Genomic DNA, 17399 nt, shown 5'->3' on the forward strand with positions numbered 1-17399 from the left:
ATTCCTTTTCATACCGCATTTTTATTATCTCTACTTGTTTGAATGTTACATAAATTCTTTGCCAACTAAATATCCTATCCTGTTATTTATCCATTTGCATATTTTAAAGCAGTTATCGTATCATTAATCAAAATTCGGAATAACGTTTCATCATAAACTAAACATTTCAGTAAAAATGAAGGAATAAATTCAATGTAATATAATAAATATTTCAATTTCGTCCAAATTATTTCATTTTTTATTGTTTTTATATTCTATAATATAATACGATAATAGTATATGCGTTATAATTTTTTTCATGAAACATCAAATGATTTCATTATTCAAGTTATGCGCGTTTAAATGTCGTTGACATACAATACTCCGCTGGTAATCGCTACACATGAGATACAACCTTTAATTCTGTAGTGAGAAGGAAATCGGAAAACAACGAGAAAATCAAATCTATGCTATTAACAAGTTTCACAGAGTATACAAGTCGGTATTCAGAAGATGATTGAAAATAAACACGCTTTATAATTTATTAAATTTATCGAAAAATTGATAACTTGATCATTCAAGGAAATTTATCCGAATCATTAACTTTTGATGCTTATGACACATTTATAAAATTTCTTAAGCAGTAAACGGCTACAAACATGTTGAACATAATAAAAACAAGTTTGAAAAAAAATGTACAACAACCGAGCAGAATTATAGAATTTAGTGAAATCAAGAATAAAATACCACTTTCAAAACCTTTGCCAGGTAAAGAAAATAACTATAAGAAAATTTTAATAAAATGTACAAAACATGGAGCACAAATTTCTAAACATAAATATTTATCAATGAGAAAGTGCTGCATACATATATGCACACATTCCTTTTCTTTTTTGTTAATAATTATTAATTTATGATATATAGTTTTTCAGTATCCGATAAGTAACGAAAGAGAACATAGAATATATGTTTGGGGTTTGGCAGAACATGGTGCTCTTGGTACGTTAAAAACAACGATTTTCAAAAATGGTATTTCTTATATTCCGAGACCTAAAAGATTAGTTTTTGGAGAAAGGCATGATGTAACAGACATAACTTGTGGTTATGGGTTTACTGCTTTTGCAGTAAAATCCAAAGATAAAAATATTTTATATGGGAGTGGAATAAATACAGATTCCCAGCTTGGTAAGAAAATTATGATTTAAGCCATCTTTTATTTTTAGCAATAAATTCATCAAAAATGTCTTCATATTAAAATATAATTTTGAATATGCTACTAGGTTTCAATGAAAAAGATAAAAAATTCCCAAATGGATTAATAACTGAACCAAGACCTATTAATTTACCAATTAAAGATTCTTCTACTAAAGTCCTAGATATGTCAGCTGGAAGAGCACATTTGTTGGTATTAACAAATGAAGGTGTATTCACATTAGGAAATAATGCATATGGACAATGTGGTCGCCCTATAATATCAAATGAAAATTATGAGAATAGTAGAGTTGTTCATCATATACCTAATATTAAGGAAAAAAAGATAAAAGCTGTAACAGCTGGTCAAGATCATAGGTATGGAAATTCTTAATACTTTACATATAGTTCATTACAATATTTGAGAATTCTTCCTTACTGGTATATGATAGCATACTCTTGACAGAATCCGGTGAAGTGTATACCTTTGGTTGGGGTGCAGATGGACAAACTGGATTGGCACATTATCGAAATGAGCATAGACCAAGTTTGGTGAAAGGAGATTTGGCTGGCCAACATATTATAAAAGTTGCATGCGTTGCAGATTGCGTATTAGCACTCAGCGGTATCTGCAATATTCATGTATTAATACAGTCTTATTTTGAGTAAAAATAGACAGTAACAAGATATTATACAATTATTTGAACATATGGTTACAGATAAAGGAAATGTATTTGGTTGGGGTAATTCTGAATATGCACAGTTACTTATGGAAGGTGAAAATCAACAGATAAACATAGCTACAGAGTTAAGTGCATTGAAAAAATTAGGTCATATTGTAGACATTGCCTGTGGTGGTTGCTTTTGCATGATTTTAAATAGTAAGTATTTATCCAATTGTTTAATTATTTTTATAATCGTACATCATACAATTTGTATATGTGAATTTATTAGATACAGGTGAAGTTTATGTATGGGGTTATGGTATTCTTGGTTTTGGTCCTGAAGTCAAAAAATCTCAACAACCAATTAAAATTCCATCTGTACTTTTTGGAAATAATGTATACCAGAAGAATACAAAAGTAAGTTCACTCTAAGGTTATAGAAGGAAAAAGAGCGATGTAATTACATTTTTTTTTCTAGGTGGTAAAGATATTTTGTGGCATGAGTCATCTTGCAGCTTTGACGAATACAGGTGATTTGTATATGTGGGGTTGTAACAAATTTGGGTCTTTAGGATTAGGAGATTTGAAAGACCAGTATTTTCCACTGAAGGTAAAGAAATTATATTCGTCATTAAAAAATAGTATAGTAATAAAGAACGATAATTTGTATTATAGGTAACTGTAGGAGCACAAGTAAAGAAGGTAGCCTGTGGAATAGATCATACAGTTACTCTTTGTAAACCTTTTATTTGAAGCATAGTATATTTTCTGTTATAAGAGGTAATATACTATTTATAAAACTTATGTACAAATTGTTATTTTAATCTGTTGTATAAAGACATTGTATATGTAGCTAATTGCTTTTCATATTATGATATATTGCAAAAATCTAATTGATAAATAATGAATGCATATCTTTATGTAGAATGTCGTTATTTAAAAACGGACATATTCGATATAAAATCTTCCTTCATCACTTAAAGCTTGTTTCAAAAACTTTCATATGATTAGTCATTTCATTAAATTTATATATAAAATTTGCCAATTGTTACATATTTAATACAACTAAAACTATCATCAAAATAGAAATATTAAATGTAAGTCTAATTGCTTCATTGGCACACACCATGTTTTCATAAGATATAGTGTATTTTATCATAGTAGGAATTCTGCAAACTCGTGGATCTAAAAAGGAAATGTTATTTATCATCAACATCAATTAAATTATTTTTGTATCATTTTAATTTAAAATGAGTCAATGTACTTACCAGTACATTTATAAGAAATACTTGTGGAGTTTGAAGCTACTGATATATATAGTGGTGGACAATCACGAATGAAAGTAGCATCAGCACAAGAAACTGTAATACTATGTACATCATTGGATATTGATGCACATGATTGTGATGATTCTGTTGCATTGGCGTATAATGGTGCTCGTGATGAACACACAACTAAACTATCTGATTCGGAGCCCTGGATCTGAAAATAATTACTTATAATGATATAATATTAATAATATTACTATAATATATACCGTGGTCCTAAATTCCAAATAAAGTAAAGTCGAAAGAAATTTTATACCTCAAAATAATACAAAATCAAGAATAACAGAACTCTATTTTCTGCAAAAGGAAACCTTAAACAACAAAATTTTATTGAGTTTTTTCGATTTATTTTTGTATGTAGAACAACCCCTTGTCCATTGTCCCTTGTCCAGCCAGAAATTACGCATATACATGATATATATACAGGGTGGTTGGTAATTGGTGGTACAAGCGGAAAGAGGGTGATTCTACGCGAAAAAAGAAGTCGAAAATATAGATTAAAAATTTTTCGTTTGAGGCTTTGTTTTTGAGAAAATCGACTTTGAATTTTCGCTCGGTACGCGTGCACTTTATCACGTCTCGTTATAACGGATCTCACTGTAGATTTAAAAAAAAAATTAAAAAAAAAAGAAATTAAAAAAAAAATTTTTATTCTATATTTTTGACTTCTTTTTTCGCGTAGAATCACCCCCTTTCCGCTTGTACCACCAGTTATCAACCACCCTGTACATGTACAATTGGTATATGGTATACTATACATACATGATATGCTATACATGGTATACTCGAAAAGTTTGTAAAGTTGATTTTCTTGAAAATAAGGTCTTCAACGCAATTTTATTATTCTAGATTTTCGTCTTTAGATTAGTTGTGTATATATAGTATAGAATAACTAATAATATTTAAAAAAAAAAAAGGAACTTACTTTTACTGTTGCTGTATTATGGTTAAAAAAGTAATTGGGATGTAATTTATAAAAACTAATACCGTTTGGTACAATATAATCATCATATGAATTCAAAGATCCAGATGAAATATAATCTGATCCACACTCGGAATTAAATAAACGCTTGGGAACTATAACAAATTTTACACCATGGTCATTCTTTTAATTTATATATGAAAAGTTTAATGTCAGTTTGATATTTCTTTGTTTTACCTTGCTTCATTCTTGAAACTACGTTGGTTATTGGTTCTAAAGCTTCTTCTGTGTCTTTACCAATAGAAGTACTAATAGAGAATAAATCTGTCATACGATTTTGTACTAGATCGGACCACGGATCTTTGGATGAGGCCATAAAAAGTATGATTGTATCTGAAAGAATAATTAATAATAAACTATACAAGTATTCATCTAATTCAAAAGTTTATTGTAGTGATATAAAATTTTACCTGGAATATATTCTCGTATTCGCAATATAGTTTGCAAGCAATATTGCTTGTCATTTTTAGATATATCAGAAATATATGGAACAATTAAAACAATATCAGAACGTGCTCCACCAACACCACGAGCACGTTCGGCATTCAGTTTATTCTTTAGATATGCTTCCAATTCTTTGAGCGACTTAGCTAAATCAAAACCACGAGTACCTGAAAAAGATCATTTCACAGTGAATTTTGTTGTAATTTATCACTTATTATTAATTTATGTTTAGTACATACTATTTCCATAGTAATGAGATGAATTATAGGCGTGGAAATCCAAAATGTTAGAAGTACTATTAATCATTGGTGTTCCATCTCGACCATTTATTAATGTGAAGTTGGAATTAAATTGATTTATGTTTATATTTTCCAATAAATGTGCAAGAATAGGTTTTATTATGGAGAATTCCCAATTTGTGTCCAAAATAATCGTTAAATCAACAGACATTTGATTGAAACTACATAATTTATCCGTGTCAGTACATGAAAGATCTTTATTCATGGATGAAGCTATAAAAATATTATATCAAATAAATCTTTTATGTTTAATCTAACATATATATCTGAATCGTTTATATGAAATTTCATCTCTAATACTTACGCACATATTTCACTAATTCGTTTACTGCTTGCACTGACAATTTTTCAATTATCGGATATTCAAGCGTTGCGTGTGCTAGATCCTCTAACAATATAGAAGCACTATATGTCTGAAAAAATGAATATTAACAATAACAAAAAATGTTTGTTTTATAAACTAATTAAACATTTTAATATTGAGATATAAAATTAACTTACCTGTGCAACCAATGTTTCATTTGGTGCAACAGATGTGAACAGTGTTCTCCGATTGCATGCTCTAATAGATGAGTCAAAGAATCCTACTGGACTATAGTACATGTCAAAAATTTGTGATAGCCTCAAATTAGGTATTCTAGAATACCATTTGCCAGTTTCATTGGCCAAAATTAAGCCATCTAAATCTCCTCTGATTTCTGCTGTTGTCATCTCATAATTACTGTTAGAATTCAAGAAATACCATCGTGGCAAAGCAGTGGAATTCCAATGGCCATTTAATCCAACATTAAGTTTGATATCTTTATTTTTAGGGCCTTGCCTTAAAGCTACTTCTGCCAAATCTCCTATAATTTCAATAATGAATATCATGTATTTTATAGAGTAATTTATTAATGATTTATATCTCAAAAGATTAATATTACCAGCTAGAGTCGCAAGCCACTTGTTTTCTAAAGATCGATCCATTACATCTGAATTGTTCTTTTTTAAAACATCCGCTGAGAGCAACTCGGGAAGTCTGGTTGTTTCTGGTTGTGTAGCTGCAGCTATTCCAGCTAATACTAAGCCAAAAGAAGTTGTACCCCATCTAAAAACGTATATATTTTAATGAAATAATGAATTAAATTCATCTAATTGTTTCAATAAATTATTAACTTACGGAGTTTTTATAACACCATTTTCTACAGGGCATTCACTAAGAGATAGTGGTTCTGTACCTCTATACCGTGCACTATCTGGATGATTAGGCGGTACTTCTGGGTATCGCGAGTTTGGATCAACCGTAACATTGTTACCTTCATTTCTCCCGTTAGTCATACTTTTTCTGTATAAAAATTATATTTTATTTCTGATATTAATTACATTATGCGGACTTTTTCTACTTACATTTCATCAGATGATAAAGTTTCTACATCATTAGCAGTATTTTTAATCATTGCCTTATCGTTATTTTTAATATCCCTCGGATATCTGTACGTATCAGCAAGTCTACAAACTTTTGTTTCGTCCCCTCTTTGAAAAATTTCAATACTACTTGATAACATAAAGTGTAATGTACACTGCAATGTAATAGTTAACTATTAGGGAAATATATACAAAATAATATGACAGTCTAAATTACATACATACCCTTTCAACATCTGTGATACTATTATTAGGAAACGTGAGAGCATCTCCTGGTATAAGACGTAGAGTTTGAGCAAAACGATAAAATTGATGAGCAATTGGTGCAAAGGGTGATATTCCATCTTGATTAGGAATAGCAGGATTCGGAGCAATACCATCTTGTCGAAAACTGTAAATCAGAATCAATAAAATTATCTCTTTACTCAATATTACTATTTCTCTAAAACATATATTGAACTTACCGATGCAGAAGTGCAACAGATAAACTTCTCAGATCCATATTAAGACCTTCTGTATTTTCAATTTTACGAAGTATCGCAATGAACGTATTTAAAGTGTGTGGCAGCCTATTATCTCTTTCCAAAAGATATTTGTTGTCATAACATTCTCGAAGAGATGGTGAGAGATTTCGAGCTGCATTCTCTTGTGCACGTACAGCTAAAATTAAACAATAATAAAATTTTGTAACAAGCTATATAGCTTTGGACTTCATAATTTATTGATAAAAAGTACTTACTTAAAGTGATAAAGATAAGAAAATACCAAAATTTTGCCATTTTACTGCAACTGGATTTGTATAAAATGTGAAATTAATATTAACTTCCTATAATTTAATAGTTCATAAATATTATATTGATTACCACAAAGTAATACAAGCTAATATAAAAATATATATGAATATATTGTATTTAGCTAAATATATTTTATACTTGAAGATACTTGATATTGAATGAAATTACATTTAGGAAATTATAAAATACTTACGGCAAATGATTTTCAGTTACTTCCAATACAGAATGTATGATATCTTTCCAACTCTGTTCAGCAAAGCAATATACCACACCTATCCAAAGATATCATGATACCTATTAGATAAGATAATACATGAGTAACAACTCCAACTTTATTACAGGTATCTTTACTGAAACAGGTATTTTCAAAATTCCAAAACAAATAGAGTCAATCAATAATTAAATTAATTAATTAAATAATTTTGTCTATTATTGTTTGTATATATTATATTCTTTAAAAATTAAATATTAGTATATTTTATTACATAAATAAATAAATTTTTATTAAAGCAATATAATAATTCCTTCCTAATTTAAATTTAAATTAATATTTATAGTATAATAACCGACTAGAATTGTTAATAATTAAAAATCTCTTTGTAAACTTAAGAATTTCATTTAAAAAATCTAGGTGTTTCTACTTATTATTATCTTATCAAGTATCAAATAGACGATGAGTTTTTTTGATTTGTACATGTCAGTGAATCATTATAAGATTCAAATAGATATGAACAAAGTGTAAATGTTAGATTTTCAGTAATATAGTATGGCTTTTTAATAATGTAATTATGGCATTTAATAAAATTGTATTATTGATAATATGGTGCGGTAAGTTGTTACAATATATATTAATATATATATTAGTTGTAAAATACAATAGTTGTAAAATTACAATTTTATACTAAGCATTTTTTTTCATAATAGAATTACAATTAATATGGTCGCAAACAACTATACCAAAATCACTCAGAGAATGTTATAGAAATAATGCAATATTAAATCCCCGACTTCCATTGAACTTGCGTATATTAGTAGACATCATACAAAAGATGGAAAAACAATCTTATTCAATAACAGATATGAGAATAATGTCTTCATCAATATTACACAGGTCAATCTAATTAGTAACATATAATTATTAATATCTGTTTGTTTTATTGCAAAATAGTAAATATATTTTATAAATTACAGATTTAAGTTCGATGGTGTTGAATATCAACAGAATATTCAAGTTTCAGAAGATGTACTTCCATTCAGTGGAACTGGAACACAACATATTAAACATGAATTGATAGAAGAATTAGTTCCAGGAAATACAAAAGCTTTGCCAGTTCATATACTTTCACAAGAAGAGCGATGTATGCTTCATGAAGCTGTTTCAAATACAATTTTGGAACCTTACAATAAAAGCAAACATAAATCATGTAGACATATCATAGAAAAACTAACAGGTAATTATTAAAAAGGGAAGAAGATATTTAAAGTAATAAGAATAAAAAATTATTATTCAGGTAATACTATGTTTAATGATACATGGAATTGTCCAAGACAACAAGGAGTGGTTCTAACACAATATGGTACTATTACTCCTGGTGCAATTATAGGAGCAATTGCTGCATCTCTCCAACATCAAAATGTTGCTGTAAATCAATTAATCACAAGTTTGGATATACCTCCTTCAGGTATAACATCATTATACTTGTTTTTATCATAAAGTTTCATTTGATAATGTTCCTTTTACATTAGAAATGAATTCTACAGATACATATAGTTTACAATTTAATGATGAAGAGGTCGATTTTGTTCTTCCAAGAAGTCGAGCGATTCATAAACCATTTATGTGGTACAATACTTTAAATGTTTCATCTATGAAAATTGATAATATATGGTTGACAACAATTGCAGGTATAAAATATTGTTATGTTATACTTTACATTACATACTATATAATGATATACATGTGTTATATAGTATTAATGTACCGAAGATCCCGTTTAATTAGGCGAATTAGCGGAAATGGTTGTGTACCAAGGACCTTTACTAGCAAATAATATGACTCTCGGTGCAACAGGATTCTGGCAAAGTATGATGCGTCCAACAATTTATTATCTTACAAGTTTACATAACAATTTTGATGCAACTCGAGCTGAATTAATAGGAGGCATTGATGGTAAATTAACGATATCTTTTGTATTTTTAAATAGCTATCAAATATTTATCTGTAAAATTTTTCAGGGATGATTATTGCAACTTATTTACCAACCTGGATTCAGGACTTTTACAGCCTTCGACTTAGTCAAATTTTGGAAATGTATTACTCATATGAAGGTGTCACGTTTAATGCAAACGTGAAAGCTTGTGATCGAGCACAAGCCTTTTTATATGCAGTGCCAAAGACTATTTTAAATGAACAGGTTACTTATAATTATCAATAAAATTATAGTATATTTATATCTATATTATCCTATATTTTAATTTGCAAATATCGTTTGTAAGACTTATGCCATAGCTCAGATGTTAGCTTATCGTAAAAGCATTGCGTATATTTCTCCTGAAGCATTGCAACAACTGGTTGATATTGCAATTGAAAAGTTTTATACTTATGCAAGGAATCATTTGTTCCCTAAGTTACCTTGTCATCAAATAAATCAACCTCAAGTAGAAGCACTGATTGTATTCGATGGTGCATGGACAATAGAATATACAATAGACTTTCTTTCGTAAGCTACAGTGTATATCATATTTCATATTGTATTTCATATTTTTATTTCTACAACTCTGTATGTTTTAGAACTCTTATACAAGATTTGGATGTATCAATGTATGGATCAAAAATGGGAATAATACATGGTACTTCAGGAGAATGGTTGTTAAATGTTACAAACAGTCCATCAATCGCGTTTCAAGCATTAAACAATTTTACTAATACAACGTGTAAGATTGATTGTTTCATAAAAATATTTATTACTTTCTTTTATGTGATTGTGAATAATATATTTATAGGGCCTACGAAATTTAATTATACCCGAGTTTTGGAAACGGTATCTATTTACTTGAAAAGAACTTGGGAGTACAATTACAAAAATCAAATAATTGGAAATTTTGGTCAGGTAGTTATACTCTTAATTCCATTAGCTCACATGTCCAATAATGAGAAAGAATCAGTAATAATATTATTGCATCAACTAAAACATGCTCATCCAGGTAAATATATAAATTTAAAACATGAATTACAAAAGGTTAATTTCAATAATCTCTTTTTCCATTAACTTTTCAGAAGTTCATTTTGTATATTATGTATCCCCATATAACGAAAATTTATTTGAATCATTTACTTTATGGGAGGGAGATTATATAATAAAAAATTCCAATATTGACACTATTACTCAATACGTATCGAGAAGTACGTTTTATTACTTAAGTAATCAATATGATATATATCATAAAATTTTAAATGTAAAATATTTATTTTCTTCTCTCTTTCTCTCTGTACATTTTTAGTTCCACGAACACTACGACCTGCGACAGTTGCAGATGTAAATATGAATAAAAATGTCATTCCCCAATGGGAAGATTATATTAGTCCTTCAAAATCTATTACTTACAGAATACATTCACACTGGAAACGAAATATGAAAAAGATAGTAGTTACGGTTTGTATTTAACACGTTCGTCGCCACGTCGCACATATTCGTGCGACGGGTATACTTCCGTGGGGGCCCACGAGTTAACACGTTCGTCGCCCAGCATGTTTCGGCTATGTTTCCTGCGGGGCCCAAATCCGACCGTGATTTCCTCAATATTCGAACTCGATGAAATCTATTTATAATTTTTTTCTAAAATTCACTACTTCGTCATCACTACTCTCCTCACTTTCAAATATATTTTCACACTGTTTACTGAACATTTTGAGGATGAAAAAAACACTGATGTACGTCTCACAAGTATGCTTTTCAACTAAATCAAAGATCTGAGATATCTGCCATGAGATCCCTCGGAATACTCTAGCTGGAAAGTTTATCGCTTTCTTCATTTCAGAACTAAATATATTTGTCGGAGATGAAAGAACATCGGGATTTCCCGTCTGGAATGTTGGGGAAAAACCCCAATACCCTAGTCCAGACTTTTACTATATCTACACTTAAGTAATAAAAATAAGAAATAGTTTTAATGTTCCAATCTGGCTTTATGACGATGGGTTCGGGCTCGAAGTGACATAACGGGTCACTGGACGTAGCCACGGTCGGATTTGGGCCGCGCAGGAAACATAGCCGAAACACGCTGGGCGAAGAACGTGTTAAAAAAAACGGACTATTTTACAAATACCGTTACTTTGCTTTTCATTCTTATTATAATATTAATTTTTCAGATTCATACTTTTGGCTATGGTACAATGAATGCCTGTATATGGGTAGGATTTGAACCTAATGATAAACAAAATTTACAATGTGCAGAATTATCTGGTTACAAAGAAGTTACATTAACTGATCACTTTAAATGTACTAGTACTTCGTCTTGTCCTAATTTTTATCTTCGTACGCAAAACGTAACTTCTTTATATAAATGTGCAGGTAACTATTAGGTATTACGAATAATACATCTAGCAAAGTCTTTTAATATAATAAAAATTTCAGAAATAGACTGTAAAACACCGGATCAAGTAAGATATATCATAAGAACGAATCAGCAAAATGTTCATTATGATAATTCTGCAGATAAAAATGCAGTATTGATCTCATTAAATATTTTAGCCTTATTTGTATTTCGAGTATTCATGTAAAATTTATTATATTTCAAGTTTTTCTGTGGATACTTATAAAATTTTTTACTATAAAATTTATACTATTATATTGCGTAGAAATTTATTTATTACTTAGAAAAATACAAATTTTGTCTTTACTTACAATTGTTCAGGTAGATTAATAATTGCTATATGCATACTCATACACAAATTTGATGAGGAATTGAAAATTACTCGATGCAGCAAGATCTCCCAATTCAGGTTCTACCAAAAGCATATCAACTGGCGGAAGAAATTCGTTTACTTGATCACCTTGTTATAAATAAAACAGAATATATTTTATTGGTATATATTACTTAACTTAAATAATTAAATTATTTTTTCAAATCGAAAATTAATAAGGTACCAGTAAAATGTGCAAGGTCCATTAATTTAAAAAATATTGTTTCTTGTACTTGTTGTTCAGGATTCTTTCCTAGGGTATCCCACTGATCCCGTTTAGCAGCTCGTGCCCAAATTTGCAATTTCAATGATACTTTTTCATCTTCTTGCTCCACATACTCAAGCAAATCAAGAGCTTTCTTGAAGTCGTACTCATTTGCATCAATATTATCCTCAGATGTGTACAACTACATCAATTATATATGTGATATTTATATCAAGTGTTTTATAAAATAAATGTATTTTATAGTCGAATGAAGTACCGTAATTAATTCAGTCGGTGTAAATACTTGTAATTTTTCTACATCATAACCATATGTAGTAAGTACTTGAGTTGGTAATTCTTCTTGATAAGCTACTAGCGCCAATTCATTATTGATTCTTTTTACACAGTCTTTCACTTCTTCTTCTAAATCATCCGAAGCAAGAAGGGCCAATTTTGCTAAAGAAAGTATGGACTGTGAAAAAGATGAGTAGTTCATAAATAAAAATATTTAAACAGCTTAAAAGATAGAATATAACGAGTGTGTACCTTCTTACGTGTCACTAATTCACTTTCTTGAATTGCTAAAGAATAAAGCGTATTAGCAGCAAAGCGTAAATCGTCCGTGAGAGCAGATTGTACCCATGATAGAGTTGGATGTTCTGCCAACTTTTCTGACAATTCAATGGTACCTCCGCGTCTACATTTCTCTACCAACTGACCCTGGCGACCATCTTTCACGTACCTATGATAAAAAAATATTATAATACAAATAAAGATATTTGTTCCTATATCATTGTCTATAAAAGAAGCTTACCATGAGAATAAAAATCCTACGAAATCTTGAGCTGCAAATTTTTTCATATATCCATCCAGTTGGCTTTTATTGTTAGTTAATTCGCATATCTGTATCAGGGACGCAAAATCGCAATACTTTTCAGCTAACATTGCAGCACTATCATATTGTTCTTCCTTTACTGCAAATTATTTAGTATGAATATCTAGTTCTATCTACATAAATTATAATTAACAAAGAATACATACTTAGAGGTTGAATTAGATTCATTCGATCTGTTTCGTATTGCTTCAAAAGTATTTCAAACTTTTCTGTACCCTTAACACTTTCTAAATGACATTTTCGGCCATCTAATATTAGGTCTATATAACTTACTAATTGTTCATATAATTCATTTCTCACTGTTGAATCGTTGCTTCCAGTTATGCCATGCTTGAGAGTTACATTATACTGAAATAAAAAATTAAATACTGAAGAAATCTTTCTCTAATAATGATTTTCTTATTTTTGCTATGAAAAGTTATAATATATAAATATTAACCATTGTGTTGAGACAATTTCTTAACCCATGTTTTCCAACTGCAGCTGTCCATGGAAGATACTCGGTTATTCCGTTCGAACATCTCGTAGGAATAAATCGTTCAGCATTATGTTGCCGGTATTTCACCACTTCATGTAGGATACCCTATTAGCAGCATGTATTTAACAATTGTACTTTAACATTGTTTTTTCTGTTTTATTACTAAAGTCGTATTGGATATATACTTACTAATAATATAGCGTTTACTTGCATAATATAATGTGCTACTTGTTGGATGGGTCTTTCAGATTGAGTTACTTCTGATGCATTGTTTACTAAAGTAGGAAGAAAACGATGTACAGTACTGACTTGACGATAAAATATATCACGCGCTGTTAATTCGTCAGATATGTAAGCTTCAGGGCTTAAAGTTTGTTCTATTATAGTATCTATAATATCTGTATACCTTGAAATAAACAAAAATGACAATTTATTCATAGAAAGAAAGCTCATATACAAAAATACATATTGAAAAAATTTACTTGTTCTGGAGATTATATATAGTTAGTGCCGCAACTATCTTTTCTGCATATTCTGCAAGAACGTGTGGTGTAGACATAATTAGTCCTCTATATGTAACAGCACAGAACTGAAACAAACAATATTATATTCATATGTTTTATATATTTAATTATAATATTATGATGAACAAACTTACTCTGTTCCATAGATCATGCTCTTTTAGAAATGTTGTAAATAAATCTATGGCTTTCTGTTTCCCTTCTAGTTGATTAGGTATTTGCATAGAGGTGACCGCATTTATCGTCATAGCTATAACAATATATGATTATTGAAATTTGCGAAAACATGTCTTGTATTTAAATACGAAATATATAAAATTTAATTACACAAATCTCTGTGATTTGACCAACGTGGATCATTTGCTGGATAATCGTCTATCAGATCTCTAGCAACTTTTAAAACCAGTGTGTCGAGATTAGCATCTATATCCATTACTGGTTCTTCTTGCAAAGGAAAGAGTTGTAATAAAATATCTTCACACTGAGCCTGCAACAGAATGATTATGTTAACAACTATTGACCTTAAAACGATGTAAAACAAATTTACCTCACTTTGCCGTAAACTAAGGAGAAATGCAGCACGTAATTGTGTAGCACAATCAGAACTGTAATACATATCTTGAACTTCTTCATTACTGATAAGACTATTAAAATTTTGTGCAGCTGAACTAGGTCGATAATTATAATCCACACTTGTATTAACATTGTCTGTATAACTCCTAAAAAATTTATTGATTTTATTCTTAATAAAATTATTTGCTTTTAAGGTGTATGTAAAACAAAAACGAACAAATTAAAATCTTGCGATATAAAATCCGACGGTATGACGGAAACTAATCCGAAATTCTTAGTAAATAAAACTGGAGTTCCTGAACATAGTGCACCACCAAGAATACTATCTTCTCCGCCTCGCACTAAATCTATCTTATCTTGCTCGTGCTCAGATATACCTAAAATGTTTTTATTTAACACTATAAAAGAATTCTACATAAAATCCTACAATAAATTTTAACTTACAGTTCACAACAAGCACTTCATACTGATTGTATATAATGGCTTCCCAACCATGTAGTATAAAATGATAAGAAACTAAAGTTGATTCAACATCATTATGATACGAAATGGAATCAATTTTAACTGGTATAAACCATTTAAATGTATTTGCTAACGTTATACCAGATAGCTGTATCAAACCTACGACATATTTGATTATTTTGTGTAATAAAAACTATAATAAAGTGAATCTAAATTTTTTCAATTATTACCAAGCGCAAATTCAATAAGAGGTGATGCATCAGCACAATGGGCTGCCATTAAAAAAACTATTCCTTCATTACATGGTTGCATATCAATCAACCAGGTTTCCATATTTTGTGGGTTGCATGCACTTGATTTCTAAAATAAAATAAATGAATAAACATAATACTCTTTATATGTATAACATTCTACATACCCAAATTTCTCGTTGGAAAGTTTGTGAAATAATGTACCCAATATCTTCATCAAACTCCATCTTCTCTTGCTCATTATGCGGGAAAGACCAATATTGCAAAGATGAGCCAGCTAAAATAAGAACCCTTGATCCTCTATCTCCTAAGGTTGTGCAAGTAACTTTTACTAATTTCTATGAAACAAAAACACATTTGCTGTATTTTATATTTTTTGTATTATATCTGTTATTAAAAATGTAGTTATATATATATATATAATTATGTAAAGTTTACAGTTTCTGTGACTGGAGATTGAGGTATAGCTCCAAATATAAGAGAAGTCATTCTTCTTCCTATACCACCTAGCCATCCTTGACTTGTTCTAAGAACTTGACAGTTGATACTATTCTTACCACCTATAAACTGTGGTTGTAACAATGCTACTGTGCATGTGGTTGTGGCTAAAATACAACCATGACCAGGAATATAAGTAAGACAATCAACTTCTTGCCCAGCAAGTTCTGCACTTGTTTCTACAGAAGATCCTTCATGGGCAACGCTAACCCAGAACCGTACAATACCTTCAGGAGAAACAGCCATGCAACTAGGCACCTAATGATTTAAAAAATTAGATGTTAATAATAATAATCTTTAGTTAATGCTTAATTTAAATACCTGATGGCCTGGAGGCAACCACACAGCTATGCATTCTGCTTTGTGAGCTAAATCACTTTGAGGTAACAATAACTCTCTGCATTGGCTCTTAAAAGTTCTTCTTTGTTTTGAATCATGGATAGTGGCCTTACATTGCCACACAAGCAGTCTACGACCACATACAAGCCAAGCCCAACCATCTATTGAAATATTAACGCTAACAGCTGTGTTTCTATCTACAAATGTTAAAGCTTCCGTAACAAGTACAGGCAAGGAGGATCCGAAACTTTCTACAACATGGTTCGGCGTTTTACATATTATCTGTACTGACTGATTCGATCGTCCGGATACACTTATCGCTCTACAAAAAAAGATAAGGCAGATCCATAGAAATACTAATTTATAATCAAAGTTCCATTAATCTAAATTTGTAATATTTATAAAAAAACTAACGAATTATTTTTTCTTAAGGATTGAACGATTGACATGCGTTTTCGCGGAGACGTCAAATTTCTTCCTAGTGAATTTCCTATACTCGTACGATCCATTATAGTTTGTTCTTTGTTTAAAAACTTGACATCAAAGAAATCGGTTTATCAATTAATATTCTAAATTGCATAACAATTTTTCACTAATTTCTCTATGTATACAATATTATATAGGTTATTTTTTCATATGCATGAACCGGTAAAACGATTACATGTGCTTGGCACGAACAATAAATGATAGAGTTAAATAAACGCAGACACTAACAGTGTTTAACGAAAATTTTCAATATAAAGTAAAATTTACAATAAATATACACAACTGATAATTCACTAAATGAAATAAATGATTTACTCGCTTCTCTATTTCTCATTGAACATTCTAAATTTTATGTATAATTTCATATATTGTCGAATAAGTTGAGTTAGGAGAAATAAATAAAACCATGTGATCAAAATCTAGGGAGAAATAAGGTTGATTAGAAATTTTACCAGATATAAGCATTTGGCGTACCATGAACATAGGAAATAATAATAATATGTCCACGTTATTTGTAGCGTTTCATTTTATTTATTTTAAGTACACCTGTACGTAACGGCTTGCTATGTTACTTGAGTTTCAATTAACATTTTTTGTTAGAAAGTGCCATGACCTTACATAGCTATAAATATTTCGAATAAT

At 29.8% G+C, this 17399-nt stretch overlaps 4 protein-coding genes across 6 annotated transcripts; 2 read left to right on the forward strand and 2 right to left on the reverse strand.

Annotated features, from left to right (window-relative positions):
- Nucleotides 1-371: 371 nt before the first annotated feature.
- LOC138190205 (RCC1-like G exchanging factor-like protein) lies at nucleotides 372-2667 on the forward strand. The gene is made up of 8 exons (XM_069132837.1): nucleotides 372-747; nucleotides 904-1164; nucleotides 1260-1548; nucleotides 1623-1795; nucleotides 1890-2051; nucleotides 2125-2252; nucleotides 2314-2445; nucleotides 2511-2667. The coding sequence occupies exons 1-8, from the start codon at nucleotides 639-641 to the stop codon at nucleotides 2586-2588; spliced, it is 1332 nt and encodes a 443-aa protein (XP_068988938.1). The 5' UTR covers nucleotides 372-638; the 3' UTR covers nucleotides 2589-2667.
- Nucleotides 2668-2883: 216 nt separating this feature from the next.
- LOC138190203 (uncharacterized) lies at nucleotides 2884-7367 on the reverse strand. Of its 2 annotated transcripts, none has more exons than XM_069132833.1 (15): nucleotides 7280-7367; nucleotides 7032-7118; nucleotides 6757-6952; nucleotides 6518-6683; nucleotides 6275-6447; nucleotides 6048-6212; nucleotides 5812-5975; nucleotides 5390-5733; nucleotides 5193-5301; nucleotides 4829-5101; nucleotides 4556-4756; nucleotides 4323-4478; nucleotides 4089-4240; nucleotides 3104-3317; nucleotides 2884-3020 (listed from the first exon to the last, which is right to left on the reverse strand). In XM_069132833.1, exons 2-15 carry the CDS (start codon nucleotides 7069-7071, stop codon nucleotides 2884-2886), a joined length of 2490 nt encoding a protein of 829 aa, XP_068988934.1. In that variant the 5' UTR covers nucleotides 7072-7118; nucleotides 7280-7367. The 2 variants fall into 2 exon arrangements, with proteins under 2 accessions (XP_068988934.1, XP_068988933.1); XM_069132832.1 differs by having other exon boundaries at nucleotides 7032-7081; nucleotides 7280-7366.
- A 134-nt stretch (nucleotides 7368-7501) lies between these two features.
- LOC138190204 (uncharacterized) lies at nucleotides 7502-11934 on the forward strand. 2 transcript variants are annotated; one of them, XM_069132834.1, is made up of 14 exons: nucleotides 7502-7914; nucleotides 8011-8197; nucleotides 8278-8537; nucleotides 8598-8768; nucleotides 8833-8991; nucleotides 9089-9256; nucleotides 9322-9500; nucleotides 9583-9806; nucleotides 9878-10020; nucleotides 10090-10290; nucleotides 10364-10489; nucleotides 10588-10739; nucleotides 11456-11657; nucleotides 11721-11934. In XM_069132834.1, the coding sequence occupies exons 1-14, from the start codon at nucleotides 7875-7877 to the stop codon at nucleotides 11864-11866; spliced, it is 2358 nt and encodes a 785-aa protein (XP_068988935.1). In that variant the 5' UTR covers nucleotides 7502-7874; the 3' UTR covers nucleotides 11867-11934. The 2 variants fall into 2 exon arrangements, with proteins under 2 accessions (XP_068988935.1, XP_068988937.1); XM_069132836.1 differs by having other exon boundaries at nucleotides 8848-8991.
- Nup133 (nuclear pore complex protein Nup133) lies at nucleotides 11884-17090 on the reverse strand. The gene is made up of 19 exons (XM_069132831.1): nucleotides 16686-17090; nucleotides 16254-16593; nucleotides 15873-16190; nucleotides 15602-15772; nucleotides 15414-15543; nucleotides 15166-15342; nucleotides 14939-15098; nucleotides 14696-14867; nucleotides 14476-14635; nucleotides 14286-14398; nucleotides 14110-14216; nucleotides 13817-14033; nucleotides 13589-13732; nucleotides 13296-13497; nucleotides 13069-13228; nucleotides 12801-12996; nucleotides 12532-12726; nucleotides 12234-12456; nucleotides 11884-12139 (listed from the first exon to the last, which is right to left on the reverse strand). Exons 1-19 carry the CDS (start codon nucleotides 16778-16780, stop codon nucleotides 12006-12008), a joined length of 3414 nt encoding a protein of 1137 aa, XP_068988932.1. The 5' UTR covers nucleotides 16781-17090; the 3' UTR covers nucleotides 11884-12005.
- Between the last annotated feature and the right edge of the window lie 309 nt (nucleotides 17091-17399).

This window comes from Bombus flavifrons, chromosome 3 (genome assembly GCF_040668555.2).
Source record: "Bombus flavifrons isolate JBK064 chromosome 3, iyBomFlav1_principal, whole genome shotgun sequence".
Classification (NCBI taxonomy): domain Eukaryota; kingdom Metazoa; phylum Arthropoda; class Insecta; order Hymenoptera; family Apidae; genus Bombus; species Bombus flavifrons.

Excerpts from the sequence above, each read along its gene's own strand:
- LOC138190205 (XM_069132837.1), top strand. The coding sequence starts at position 639 with ATGTTGAACATAATAAAAACAAGTTTGAAAAAAAATGTACAACAACCG. Across the intron at positions 1,549-1,622 it reads ACAGCTGGTCAAGATCATAG|CATACTCTTGACAGAATCCG; the intron begins GTATGGAAATTC and ends GGTATATGATAG. Across the intron at positions 2,253-2,313 it reads TATACCAGAAGAATACAAAA|GTGGTAAAGATATTTTGTGG; the intron begins GTAAGTTCACTC and ends TTTTTTTTCTAG.
- LOC138190203 (XM_069132833.1), bottom strand. The coding sequence starts at position 7,071 with ATGGCAAAATTTTGGTATTTTCTTATCTTTATCACTTTAA. Across the intron at positions 6,448-6,517 it reads GTATCACAGATGTTGAAAGG|TGTACATTACACTTTATGTT; the intron begins GTATGTATGTAA and ends ATTACATTGCAG. Across the intron at positions 4,241-4,322 it reads AGTTTCAAGAATGAAGCAAG|TTCCCAAGCGTTTATTTAAT; the intron begins GTAAAACAAAGA and ends AATTTGTTATAG.
- LOC138190204 (XM_069132834.1), top strand. The coding sequence starts at position 7,875 with ATGGCATTTAATAAAATTGTATTATTGATAATATGGTGCG. Across the intron at positions 7,915-8,010 it reads ATTATTGATAATATGGTGCG|AATTACAATTAATATGGTCG; the intron begins GTAAGTTGTTAC and ends TTTTCATAATAG. Across the intron at positions 10,021-10,089 it reads CAATTTTACTAATACAACGT|GGCCTACGAAATTTAATTAT; the intron begins GTAAGATTGATT and ends ATATATTTATAG.
- Nup133 (XM_069132831.1), bottom strand. The coding sequence starts at position 16,780 with ATGGATCGTACGAGTATAGGAAATTCACTAGGAAGAAATTTGACGTCT. Across the intron at positions 13,229-13,295 it reads GAATCTAATTCAACCTCTAA|TAAAGGAAGAACAATATGAT; the intron begins GTATGTATTCTT and ends AATAATTTGCAG. Across the intron at positions 12,457-12,531 it reads CACCGACTGAATTAATTACG|TTGTACACATCTGAGGATAA; the intron begins GTACTTCATTCG and ends TAATTGATGTAG.